The sequence below is a fragment of the Rhincodon typus genome, chromosome 17, assembly GCF_021869965.1.
Source record: "Rhincodon typus isolate 14 chromosome 17, sRhiTyp1.1, whole genome shotgun sequence".
Taxonomy (NCBI): domain Eukaryota; kingdom Metazoa; phylum Chordata; class Chondrichthyes; order Orectolobiformes; family Rhincodontidae; genus Rhincodon; species Rhincodon typus.
Window position 1 is genome coordinate 3433806 of NC_063348.1, and position 14085 is coordinate 3447890.

At 39.2% G+C, this 14085-nt stretch overlaps 1 protein-coding gene across 1 annotated transcript in view; it reads left to right on the forward strand.

Moving 5' to 3' along the window:
* Nucleotides 1–14085, forward strand: part of LOC109924216 (mucin-5B-like) — a 123435-nt gene that overhangs the window by 74368 nt on the left and 34982 nt on the right. Inside the window, exons 28-30 of the mRNA XM_048607281.1 lie at nucleotides 4302–4476; nucleotides 6537–6784; nucleotides 9642–9825. Of these exons, the coding sequence (XP_048463238.1) occupies nucleotides 4302–4476; nucleotides 6537–6784; nucleotides 9642–9825 (607 nt within the window). The remainder of the gene's footprint in view (nucleotides 1–4301; nucleotides 4477–6536; nucleotides 6785–9641; nucleotides 9826–14085) is intronic.

Below are 14085 nucleotides of genomic sequence, written 5' to 3' on the forward strand. Positions count from 1 at the left end.
AGAGAAACAACAAGCTCAAAACCAACGACGAGTACAAAGGTAACTCGGACGCCTGAAACAGTAAGCACTACACCAACCACAAGCATGACACCGTCTGCAACACCGGCTGCATCAACCCCAACCCCAACACCAACAATGACCAGAAGACAATCTTCTACAGAATCTACAACCATGACAGTCTCTGAATTTTCAACCACAACCACAGCAAAATCAGTTTCACCATCAGTAAAACCACCAACATCAACACCAACGCCACTTTCAGCCACATCTCGAACAACCGTTACAAGCAAACATGTCACCAATAGTGCTGTAACACCCACTGGCTCTACAGCAGCTACTATCTCTGCAACTGAAACAACTGAATCACAGTCAACCTTAATTCCATCTTCAACCACCTCCCCATTCACAAAACTCTCTACAACAACAACCGCTTCACTTGCTTCAATTGCATCACCAAATGTAACATCACCTCAAATCGCAACAAATTTGCAATCATCAACATCTACAATTACTCGAATCCCTCCAGCTACATTTACAAGCATAACGTCTGTGAGTTCTCCTACCTCTGGGATTCTCACCATAAATCAGTCTGCCACAACTGTCAATAAATGGAGTTCAACTACTGCCGTCACTGTTCCAGTCACCAGAACTGCATCAGCAAGTTCTGTGTCTACAACTGCGATCAAGATGCCGTCAACGTTTTCTCAACCAACACCGACTGCTTCCTCTGTGCATACGACTGGTTCTCCTAGCACAAGCTATTCATCTGCAACCACAGAATGTTTCTGCGTTGTAAATGGAACTTGGTATTCTCAAGGTAATTTGTTTTTTGCTTTTTTCACCCTGACTCTTCTGTACGTTATGGGATCCCTCTGCTTTATGTCTTCTTAAATCATAAAACTTTTCATTTTAAACTCTCTTTGTTATTAAATTGCTCTTTGAGTTACATCCCTCTCTGTTTATTTTCAAAATCAACCTGTTCAGAGAATGCTATGACAGATCTGTGAGGCAGGTGGGACTTGAACCCAGGCCTCATTGACTAGAGGTCGGGAGATTGCCACTGCATCACAAGAGCCCACTCATGGTCCTTCTCTGGACCCTCAGGTAGGACTTACTTCCGGTTTCGTACTGGCTTTTTCATTTGCTTAGATACAACATCATATCAGACTCTTATTATGTGAGTTCGCCTAAATTTACATCATAACAATAGCAACAAAGTGAAACTCCTTTTTGCCAATTCAACAGTTGTGTGAATTTTACCTCAATTGTTGCAGTATTATAGTATTTCTTACTCTAATGCTCATTGGCTTTAGGTCTTCTTATTCCCAACTTCCTCTCAAATCCTTTAGCATATTTCTGAATACATTTTCATCCATTCCAGTGCTTTTCCTCATCTTTCTCCTTCTGAGTTTCTGTACAATAATTCTTGTTGGCTGGTTGATCCATTTTGAACTATACATGTTATTTGGTTCTTCCTGATCCTACAATTGCTCATAGGTAGTGTGCTCAAAACAATATCCTTAACCCTAGTTTGTCTTCAAAGAATGTGTTGATAATCATTTAAGGGAATAAAAATAAACAAGGGAGAAAGAAACATAAAGATTTGGTGCTGAGGTGAAATGAATAGAGATGGTGAAATCTCATGTCAAGGATAACGCCATTGCAAACAGCACTGAGCTTCTATATAGTTGTATTTAGCCTTCTCCTCACTAAAGTCAGAAAATAATCTTCCCCTCATCTTCTTGAAGCTGGATTTTTAAGAAATTGTATAGCTGTTAACAGATCTCCGAAGCACTGATTCAAAACCAATTTGATCCCTCAGTGCTTTCTATCACCCAGTGATGGCATGACTTTTATTTCCAGTATATTAACTTGGTTATTCACCATTTTTAAGTAAAGGTGTCTCAATTGTACCTAGAAAATTGATATCTCCCACTGACATGAAGACAAAAATAAGGCAGGGAACCTGATATTTTTTGGGTCTTTAGTAGATTCCAGCCCAGAGTGTTAGATATTTATCAGATGAGGGTAAATATTCTTGGACGGCTCATCCATCTTGCTTTTGTAGAGCTGATGACTGCCAAAGCTTTGGGCCACTACAACGATTTGATTTACTAGGTACGTGACTCCCCCTCCTCTAACACACTAGCACCCCACCACACCCCAAGCATAACAAAAGAGTGGCAGAGGCAAATATGTGAAAATTCATATGCTGCTTCTTTGAGATTCTTTCCATAACATTACACGCACATGATGTTGTCAAATCGAAACATGAATTGTTGAAGTACATGGCAATTATGATTTTCTGATTGGGAGTAGCTTCCAAGGAAACAAAGACAGAGTTCAGAATTCCAATAAAGCATATCAGTATCAATCCATGTTCAAATGTGAGAAATATTGGAATTTTCAATAACTTGTTTCATATGATTAATAATTTTGAGTTCAAAATTAGATAATCATTTTTTCCTTTGAAATTAATATGCCCTACATAATCATTGGGCTGCATATGGATTTTTGCTGTTTAGATTAATAATCCTCTATTAATTTTGGCGTCTAACTTTCATTTTGCATTTAGTACTTCTCTCAATCCAATGGAAGTTAACAGTGAAAATTACAAAGATCACCATTTTTAATATTGCTATGCTGACCTTCACAGTATAATATTGCTATCCTTTATTAGGCACCATTGTGTGTGATTTCTATTACCAGTGAGTCTATGAAACTGATGTATTTCATCAAATCTAATTCAAAAACTGATCTTACATTGGCTCGCTTTGGCTGTGCAAACGGCTTGCTTTGCACGGGAAATTTGTGTAATATTGCATTGATATGATATTAATAATCTGTTGAGACTGCCACAGAATAATTGTATCACATCCATTTGTAACTTTTGCTACTTAACGTCGTGGGAAGTCCTTTTGTAAATCTTCCGTTTACTGTGTGCTATTGAGCACATTTAATTCTGAATTTTCCTTTTCTCACATTTTAGGTGAAGTTATATATAACTACACTGATAAAGATGGATTTTGCATCTTTGCAAAATGCAATGACACTTGTAGTATTGAAAAACATATATGGCCTTGTGGAACCACAATACCTGCTCCTACAAGTGCACCTGTGAGTAGTGCCAGCTTCACAACTTCACCAACTGAACCCACCACAAAAATAGAAGCTTGTCCAGATTTTGATCCTCCAAGACAGGCAAGTACATGTTACATGATAGTAATGTGGCTTAGTGGTTAGCACTGCTGCTTCACAGAGCCAGAGACCAGGGTTTGATTCCACCCTCGGGCGATTGTCAGTGTGGAGTTTGCACATTCTCCCCGTGTTTGCGTGGGTTTCCTCCAGGTGCTCTGGTTTCCTCCCACAGTCCAAAGGATGTGCAGGCTAGCTGGACTGGCCATGCTAAATTGCCCGTAGTGTTCAGAGATGTGTAGATTAGTTCGGTTACAGGGGGATGGGTCTGGGTGGGATGCTCTGAGGATCGGTGTGGGCTTGTTGGGCCGAATGACCTGTTTCTACAGTGTAGGGATTCTATGAAATACCATATTTTTGGCATCAAGACAATGCCAATTTTATTATGCAATGAGCAATTACTATGCCTGTATACAATTCAATCTCCAGATTAGTATGTTTGATGCCTAAGAATATATTCATACATAGGGGCGGGAGCAGGCCATTTGGCCCTGTGAGTCTGTTTGCAATTGTAGATCCTGACAGATCATCTACTTTAACACCATTTTCACATATAACCCCCCTTAATCCTTGATGTCATTAATAGCACAGTAATTATTCCACTAATTATACTCTAGAGTAAAATGTGTGAAATGTAATCAGTTGAACCACATTACAGTTCCTCCAACCTAAGTCAAAAGTTCTGTCTCTAGATGTACATAACATTCGATGTCAAGTTATTCAAGGTTCTGAATGAGTTATTTGATGCAGCACAATGCAGTGGTGAACTCTCAATAAAGGCCAGCACAGTACATTGTATAAGAGTATGGCATTGAAGAAGGAAAAATAGCTATGGTTAGTTGTTCAGATTATTCACTCAAACTACTTACGGTAGAAAAGTAGTAGCTGAAAATTACCAGAAGCTATTTAACAAAAGCTGGAATGGAAACAGTGCAAACTCATCACTGTATAGAGTCAGGCCCTGCTGGAAATAGTGATGATAAATATTTACAATAAATTATCCAAGAAAGGATAAAAACACTAAAAGTAAATGCTTAAATAGAACATGATAAATACTACGTATCATGCCTGCATGTGCCTCTAAACTATTTCTCTACTCATTACAGTACAATGAAACATGGCTACTCTGTGAATGTTTAATGGCAACATGCATAGAAAAGAATATCATTTCTATACAACCTGTGGTCTGTCCAACTGTTGAACCTGTTGAATGTGCCAATGGCCATGAACCTGTCAAAGTGTATGACAAAAATGGTTGTTGTTACCATTATGAGTGTGACTGTAAGTACAAAGTTGAAAGAAAATGATATTTCCTTAATGAAACTATTATACTGGTTGATTACCCTTCTCCATCTCTTCTTATCAATCATCTATTCTTTTTCCAATCCCTCAATGTTTAAATCTCTCGCCACGGCACGCTTCTACCTGATCTTAGGCCGTCTTCTTCTCATCTGGCTGCAAGACCCATCTTCGTCACTTGCCTCACCACAGTGACACTCTCTCTCATTCTCTGTCCCCATGCAACACATCGTCATACCATTTCAATTTCATATTAGCTATTTCCTTCGACGCTTCCGCAATCTTCACTAAGTCCTGATGTAACGACTCTGGATTTTATCCTTTCTAGTCGCACCAGATGTCAATAGCATCATGTTTGTGATTGGTGTAGTGGTTGTCGTTCTAGGTCCATCTCACCGCATACTATTCCCAGAAAAACTACCACTCACCAGAGATTCCAGAATTGACTGCCTTCCCTGGTGCAAGTGCTGCCTTTAAAAACACAATGTGCACCCAGACAAGCACTGTCAGTGCATGCTACCCTGCATAGCTCCTCATATTTTCTGCAGACAAGGAGAATCGGTGTCCTACTCTGCTTGCAGGATCCTGGAGCTTAGTCCAGTCCCTGAGCCGGGTATACGTCACTGAACGCGGTGTCCTTGCTGTAGCATTATACTGATAGTTAACAGTCTGGCCCAAGGTACAGTATCAAAGTGAGAAATATCCTATAAGTGGATCAGAGATGTGCCGTAATGGATCTTGGAGGCTGACAATTATCGGATGCTAATGACCATGGATGTAGGGTACGTGTGGCAAGTGCCCGTTGTGATGTTGGTGCGTTTTGTCCAACATGGAATTCGTTTGGAGCAAGCGGGGAACTCAACCGAACTAGCATTCTCTCTGGTTTCCATGTCGGGTTTTCCTGATGTCTTGATTGTTGAGTGAGTTTGGTAAGATTGCAACTGGAATATTAATGAGGCAAGTTGTGTTGTCAACAAGGAACTTAATAAGCATTTATCACTGTCCATGGCTATACACCGCTGGCTGGCAAGAATTTGGTCATCCTGCTTGTGTAAAGGGTTAAAAAAAAATGGGGCAAGATGATCTCAAAGTCAGGATGCTTGCCTAACTTTGTCGTACATGTTGCCACAGATCCCCTATAAGATTCTGCCGGTAATCTCTCTCCAGCCAGAGACTGCTTGCAAATAGAACATGAGGACAATGCAAAAAGTCAGAGAAAGAATAGTGATCATTCACTGATAGATTGAACAACTGTATCATATTCAGTTGTTATTTTCATCAGTGTTTTGTTTTTCATTTTTTGTCTTAACTTTTACAAATGAAATGCTAATGCCCACCTTTTGTCGGGGTTTCATTCAGTAGGTTTTTTTTAACATCAGTATCAAAAACCTGGCAATGAAGTACCTGAACAACCTTTTTAAAGAAGGAAGATAAAGAAAAGATCCCTGCAGTTAATGTGTCATTCTTGAAGTGCAGTCTCAAGTATAATTAAGCAAATGTGATAAAAATTTTCAGATTTCTCACAATCAACAATGTGATGATGGCCATATATTTTAGCAGGTGATGTTGGTTGGGAGCTGAATGTTGGCCAAAGTATAAAAGGTCACCTTTGCTCATCTTCAGAATAGTGCCAAGGGTTTATTCAGGGTCAGTTGAGAGGGTATTACTGTTTTGATGGCCAAAGTAGTTTCGGAGAAAGCAAAACTACTGAAAATTAAGTAGTGTCACATATCTAAGATTTTGTTCTAGACTTAGCTACATTCCTATATTTGAACAATGATTGTGGTGACTAATATATTAGTGCTAACTATTGCTACACCTAATCATTTCCTATATTTTATTGTGGATAAATTTCTTTAATTGTTATGTGTGACTGTTAAGCTGCTACTTTGATGAAGTAAAAGAGAAAAAGTAGTAGAAGATGTGAATGAATTATATCACAATTAAGTTCATTTTACAAGTTATTTTGCTTTCTTTAGGAGAAATCATTTCTATATTATTGCTGAAATTAAACTGATGTCATTCAAATTTAATATACATAGGCTACTGCAATGGATGGGGAGGCTCACATTTTGTTACATTTGATGGCCAATATTACACCTATGATGGAAATTGTACCTATATCCTTATGGAAGAAACAAACCCATCACCTACCAACTTTGGTATTTACATTGACAACTATCACTGTGATACTCAAGACAGTGTCTTGTGCCCACGTGCTATTATAGTGAAATTTGAAGAACTAGATATACAGATCACAAATATTGATCCAACTGGAATTCAGCACTGGGTAAGTATAATTATGCATTTCTGTCCTTGGAAGCACTTTCCATGCGTTGACTACAATCATGCAAGTGGCTAACATAAAAGGGACTTTAAAAGTTTTTTTTATAAACACATCAGTATAAAAGGGAAATGAAACAAAGGTGAATCCCAAGTGGGGACCAAAAAGTGAACTTGCTTGCAAAGGCAGAGACTGTGGCTGAGATCATACATGTCATCTATCATAACAAATGTTACAACCAGACCGTGGGCGAGTTCCCCAGTTTGTTACAGTTCCAGAAGGATGCCCAAATTGTTAAGCTCCCAAATAAGGAGGGATGAACTGGTTCTCCTTCATTATTCACTCATCCTATTGATTGGTTTAAACAAAGTTAGTTTAAAGGAATCCCTTTCCTTGTGGATTCTTTTTCCCAGGTCCAAATGAATTCACGTTTTAAAAAAAAATTTAACCAGATTGTTTTGAATTAACAAAGAGTGAATTTATTCATTATGAAAAGTGAGAAGAATAAACAATGCAACAAACATCCAAGTGGATAAGAAATTAGGTGAGTCCAAAAAGAAAAATGTTTAATAAAAAAGTTAATGAGGATCAGTCTCTGAATTGTTCATGAAGAGCATCTGTTATTGAGTTGGTTTGGTAGCATTGACATTGGCAGATGAGCATAGAACATAGAACATAGAACATTACAGCGCAGTACAGGCCCTTCGGCCCTCGATGTTGCGCCGACCTGTGAAACCAATCTGAAGCCCATCTAACCTAAATTATTCCATTATCATCCATATGTTTATCCAATGACCATTTAAATGCCCTTAAAGTTGGCGAGTCTACTATTTTTGCAGGCAGGGCATTCCACGCCCTTACTACTCTCTGAGTAAAGAACCTACCTCTGACATCTGTCCTATATCTACCACCCCTCAATTTAAAGCTATGTCCCCTCGTGCTAGCCATCACCATCCGAGGAAAAAGGCTCCCACTGTCCACCAATCGAGCAATCGATTTTTGAGGAACAAAAACAAAGTTGCTGGAAAAATTCAGCAGGTCTGGCAGCATCTGTGAAGGGAAAAAAAAGGGTTAATGTTTGGGTCTGGTGACCCTTCCTCAGAACAGATTTCCAGACCCGAAACGTTAACTCTGTTTTGTCCTTCACAGATGCTGCCAATCCTGATGAGCTTTTCCAGCAACTTTGTTTTTGTTCCTGATTTACAGCTTCTGCAGTTCTTTCGGTTTTTAATCTGTTTTTGAGATTCTTCACTTTGTAGTTCTTTTGACCGGATTCATTTTTTATAACTGGTTTGCACTCGGACTGGGAGGGGTCCTCCTTTACCTCCAACATAAGAGTAACAATGTGATAGTTCTTTGACAGTGACCTTCATAACATGCTAATGTTCAAACTCAAAATAGTTTACATATAAGCCAGTAGAGTTGAAACTGCCTTTTTAACCCGTGTTTTATATATTTCTTCAGGGTAAAACAGCCATGTTTGCAAGAGGTGGCTTTCTGTCTAGAGGAGAGAGATAGTCAGCTCCCCACACCCTCCCCAACATCATTATTTCTCCTTGTTAAGTCTCTTCTATTGATGTTTCCCTGACAATTTACATGTGCTACATTCCATGGGCTCACACAGGACTTTTCCAGACCCTCACCGAATCTAAAGCAGTAGTTGTCTGTAGCAGTCCTCCACTTAAAACAACATTTTGTAAAGCAAAAAATATGGGTGATGGTCCATCATCATAACACTAGAGAAGTGAATGCTATCAACAGAGATGCAAGTGAAAACACATTGGCAATATTGGATAGATGATGAATGGATAAAGAGAAAAAAAGGACTTAAAAGAATGGCAGTTAACAGAAGTAGAAAAATTACTTAATTTTGATGCAAAGTATTGAAGAGAGTAAAGTTAAGAAACTATGGAGAAATTGTAGAAAGTTTCTGATCACAATCTTCCAGTCCTCCCTTAGATACAGGTTGATGCTAGAGGGCTAGTCAATTGCTAATGTTATGCTTGGTCAGAAAACATTAGTGGTGAGAAATGTTGAAACATTAATCTGGGACAAAATTAGCACTTAGCAAAGTATGTTCTAATAAATTAGTTAACACAGATTTTATAAAAGCAAAATATATTTAATGAAGTGAACCGGGCACTTTGAGACAGAAATTGAAGTAGTTGATGAAGGAAGTGTGTTTGATATTGTGAATGTAAACTGTCAATAAGCATTTGATAAAGCACTACATAATAGATTTGTCAGCTAAATTAAAGCCCAAAGTAAGGTTCTGTTACAGCATAAAGCCATAATTAGCTAAGGGGCAGAAAGCAAAAGTTCCAGTGAAGGATTGTTTTTTAGATTGTAGAAAATATTAGAATAGTCCTTGGGATGAAAGGATGAAACATATGAGTTATGCAGACAGACATGGAAAATCGAAGTAGTTCTTCTTACAGCAGAGCGCATTATGAGAAGATTTGATACTGTTCAAAATCTTAAAGGATTTTCCTAGAGTAAGTAAGGATAAACTGTTTCCAGTTGCAGAAGGTTCAATAATAAGAGGATACAGATTTATGATAAAAGAATCAAAGGTGGCACAAGGAAAGCAATTTTTTGAGTTCTTATGATCTGAAATACACTGTTTTAAAAGGCAGTGGAAATGGATATAATAATACTACTTTTTCAGAAATTGCATACATACTTGAAGTGAAAAACAGATAAGGTCTGAGGAAAAAGTCTGGGAGAGTATGATTAATTGGTTCCCTCTGCTAAAGAGTCAGCCTGGATTTGATGTCCTTCTTTGGCACTTCATCATTCTATGACTCTACATAAAACCACTTTGCTATTCAGAAAAATTGCAACTCTTTGTCTTAATTTTCAGGTAACTGTCAATGACAGCATTGTGTCACTACCCTATTCAAGAGATGATGTGAAAATCTCCAGCTCAGGCCTTAATGTGATGCTTGAAATTCCTAAACTAAAGGCATTTGTTACCTTCAATGGTTTAGTTTTTTCAATTAAACTTCCAAGTGAAATATTTGGAAATAATACACAGGGGCAGTGTGGTAAGCATGCAGATTTTTTTATAAACTCTTTGAAATAAGACATTTAGGAATGTGGGTTTTGTTTTGTGCACATTAAAGTCAACATTATTACAAATATATATGCTCCTAAGAGAAAATCTATGTATTATATTGTAATAGATATTTCAATTTCATTTGTAACTTATATTAAACTGCACTTGGAATAATATGAGTACCTAAAGAATGAATTAAGAATAACATGGAAGCCAGCTGGGTTCATTTCCTTATTTTGTGAGCTGCCAGCTGATGTATTTTCAAGAGCATTCCAACATATGTGTACATTTTCTCAGTGCTAATAAGGAGAACAGTACTCTGAGGAAAGCCAATCTGGGTTTCTTCAATGTAACTCATAGAATAATGCTGACAATGTTGGCAAATACTTGCAATACTTGAATCTGTTGGATGACATGGTAACTAGGTCAATGTTGCCTGCATAATCCAGCTAAAGCCAGAGCTTTTCTCTGAAGAAGGGTCCCGAGCCGAAACGTCAGCTTTCCTGCTCCTCTGATGCTGCCTGGCCTGCTGTGTTCCTCCAGCTCCACACTGTGTTATCTCTGACTCCAGCATCGGCAGTTCTTACTATCTCCGCTTGTTGGAAATACATTCTTTTACAGTAGACCTCTTTGCAACAAAAAAAAACTTGAGGTCTCTGGGTAAACATCCTCGCAATATTTTTACAAATCCACAGGGGGCTGAATCCCACCTGGTCACTGATCTATGACACTACTGAAAGCAATCAGTGTAGAGATTGTACTTAATTACACAAAGCGGTGAAAAGATATTTTTAATCACCTTGTTCAGAAATTTTGTTGCACATATCTAGAACAGGCTTCCTGGTCAAAGGTAGAACACTATTACCGTTCCACAAGAGGCCTACATTAAGTGAATTGCTGGGTAGTCATCTCAAACAAGTACCCTGTTGATTTACCCTTCTATAAACCATGATCACTGTGGTTAACCGTATTAACATACTGTCACCACAGTTAAGGATAGTTAATTCAGTATATATAATAATTAGTATTATGAAGGCTTCATTTTTGGGGGAAATGAAGGATTGTAAATTTATTTCAAATGGAGACACGTGAATTCTTATATTTTTAAGTTCAATGAAAAGACACATTAAACTTTTTGTGTTAGCAAGGCATTTCTTAGAAGTCACATGGTTCCAGATAATTGCTGGTCTTGTTTCCTTGACCTCACTTCAAATAAAACGTCTCACTGTTTCAAATAGGAAAGAGCTAGTTCTGTTGGAGATTGGTTGGATTTTATTTGAGCAGAAACCTGCAGGCAGAAAGAAGCTTTCCAGTTGAGCTCCCTTGTTTCTTGAAAATAACCTTTATTGTGAGTCCTCTAAACAAGTTTCATGACATTTCTTGAAATTCTGCATCTGCAAAGGTCCCCAGCAACAACTGCATGCGTTCAGTGACGTCCATTTTTGTGTGCAAGAATTTCAGACTATCAGCGATCTGAACATCTGAAATCTCATTGCCTTTTGCTTTCAAGAACTAAGACCAAAAACACACAAAAACAGTAATTGCTGGAGAAACTCAGTAGGGCTTGCAGGATCTGTGCAGAAAGGGAAACAGAGTTAACGTTTTGAGTCCAGTGACCCTTCTTCAGAACTAATAGCTAGGAAAAGATGGTATTTATGCTGATGAGTTGAGTGGTGTGAGTGAGGGGATAGGTGGAGACAGAACCCAGAGGGAGAGAGAGAGACAGAAAAGAAGGTAGACAGTCAGAGGGATTGCTGATAGCAAGCCAGGGAAGAAAGGAAGCTAGATAATTGATAATAGGGGCTATGAGTAGATGCAATCGTTCGGCTGTGCTGAAAGTTACCCATGTCAAGACAGGAATTTGGATGTGAGGGTGGATAATAGACATGGAAGGAGGTGTTCATGCTCTAAAATTGTGAAACTTGGTATTAAGTTCTGAAGGCTATAAGGTCTGTAGCTGGGCGGTGCAACAGGCCTGAGACAGAAACGTTGGTATGGCAACACTGGTATGTTGAAGTGGCAGGCAACTGGAAGCTCAGAGTCAAGTTTAGAAACTGAATACTGGATATTTTGCGTTCACCCAGTCTGTGTTTGGTTTCTTTAGTGTACAGAATACAGCATTGTGAGCAGCAAGTACAGTAGACTAGATTGAATGAAAGACAGGTAAATCGCTGCTTCACCTGGAAAGTGTATTTGCGTTTTTGGGTAGTGAGGATGAAGAAGGTAAACTGGCAAGTGTTGCACCTTCTGCACTTGCATAGGAAAGTGCTGTGGGGATGTGGAGAGGTGTTGGGAGTAGAGGAGGAGTGGAACAGGGAGTCCCAGAGGGAACAGTCTCTGCGGAATACTAACAAGGGAGGGAAGGGGACTATTTGTCTGGTGGTGCCTTCCCACTGGAGGTGGTGCGGCTACGGGGAACCCTGCAGCTACGGGACCCTATCGTTGTTGTGGGAGGTAAGAGTGGGTGAGGGAAGAAGTGTGGGAAATAGGCCGGCCATAGCTAACAGCCCTGTCAACTATGGAAGCAGGGAATCTTCAGCTGAGGTAAAGAAGGACATTTCTGAGGCCCTCCTGTGGAAGGTGGCATCATCAAAACAGATGGAATAGTTCTGAACAAAAATGTTTTTGTTTTTGTGTGTGTTTTGGATTACTTAGAGGGATTGGTATTTATATTTTCACATTACAAGCTCTGCGTGGTTCATGGATTTTTTTTATTCTGAGTCTAATATAGAGAAAGTACATATGTGTCAATTTGGGTTGAAACAGTTCAATATATGTTGTGTCCCATGGAGTAGTGGGACTTGATGAAGACAGCCCACTCATTCCATCTTAGTTGTAACAGTAACAAATATGAGATTTTACAGCTCTGTATAGTTTAGCTAGTCACTGAATAAATTTGGGCAGACCAATGTTAATACCGAAGACATCAGAATTTGAAAATACAAGTGGGCAAAAATTTGGCAGGTGAAGTATAATGTGGGAAAGAGTTAGGTGTCTACTTTGACAGGCAAAATTAGCTTTGTGGTAGAAGACAGATGATAGTAGTAGAAGACTGTTTGTGTGACTGGAGGCCAGTGACTAGCGGTCGTCCACAGGGATCAGTACTGGCTCCCTTATTGTTTGTGACATATAAACAATATAGAAGAAAATGTGGGCGTGACAATGAGTAATTTTGCAGATGACACAAAGATTGGCCAGATGGTTGACAGTGAGGAAGATAGTCTTTGGTGTTGGGAGGATATAAATGGATTGGTTGGATGGGCAGATCCGCAGCAGATGGAATTTAACCATGATACATATGAAGTGACGCACTTTGGAAAAAGGAAGAAGACAAGGGAGTGCTCAATGAATGGCAGGACATTAGGAAGCTCACAGGAATAGAGGGATATTGGGTGCTTCTCTGAAGGTGTCAGGACAGGTTAATAGGGAAAGCATATAGGGCACTTGCCTTTATCAGTCATGATATAGATTATAAGCGCATGGAGGTCATGTTGAAGCTGTACAGAACTTAGTTAGACCACAGTTGGAGGTCTATTTGCAACTCTGGTCACTGCACTGCAGGAAGGATCTGGGTGAATACAATGTGGAGCTGGAGGAATACAGCAAGTCAGGCAGCATCAGAGGAACAAGAAAGTCGACGTTTCGGGTGGGCTCCCTTTATTAAGATATGATTGCACTGGAGGGGGCACAGAGGAGATACTTCCGGATGTTGCCTTATTTGCAGCAGTTTAGCTATGAAGAGAAGGTGGATAAGGTCAGATTGTTTTCTTTAGAGCAGAGAGGGGACCTGATAGAGGTGATAAGATTATGAGAGGCATGAGCAGGGTGGATAGAAAGCAGCTGTTCCCCTTTGTTAAAAGGTCAATAACAAGGAGGCATAATTTTAAGGTGAGAGCAGGAACTTTAGTGGGGATTCAACAAAAAGGGTTTTCACCTAAAGGGTGTTAGGAAGCTGCAATACACTGCCTATTAGGTGGGGAATATCACAACCTGTAAAAAGTATTTAAACGAGCACTTGAAATGCCATAATATTCAAGGCTTTGGACTAAGTGCTGGAAATTGGGACTAATGTAGATGTAGAATAGTTTCTATCAGTGCAGACTCAGAATCATAGGCATCTACAGCACAGAAAAAGGCCCTTTGGACCCATCAAGTCTGCACCACTTGAAAACAAGTACTTAACTATTCTAAGATAGTGGGAGCTGCCGATGCTGGAGAATCTGAGATAACAAGGTGTAGAGCTGGATGA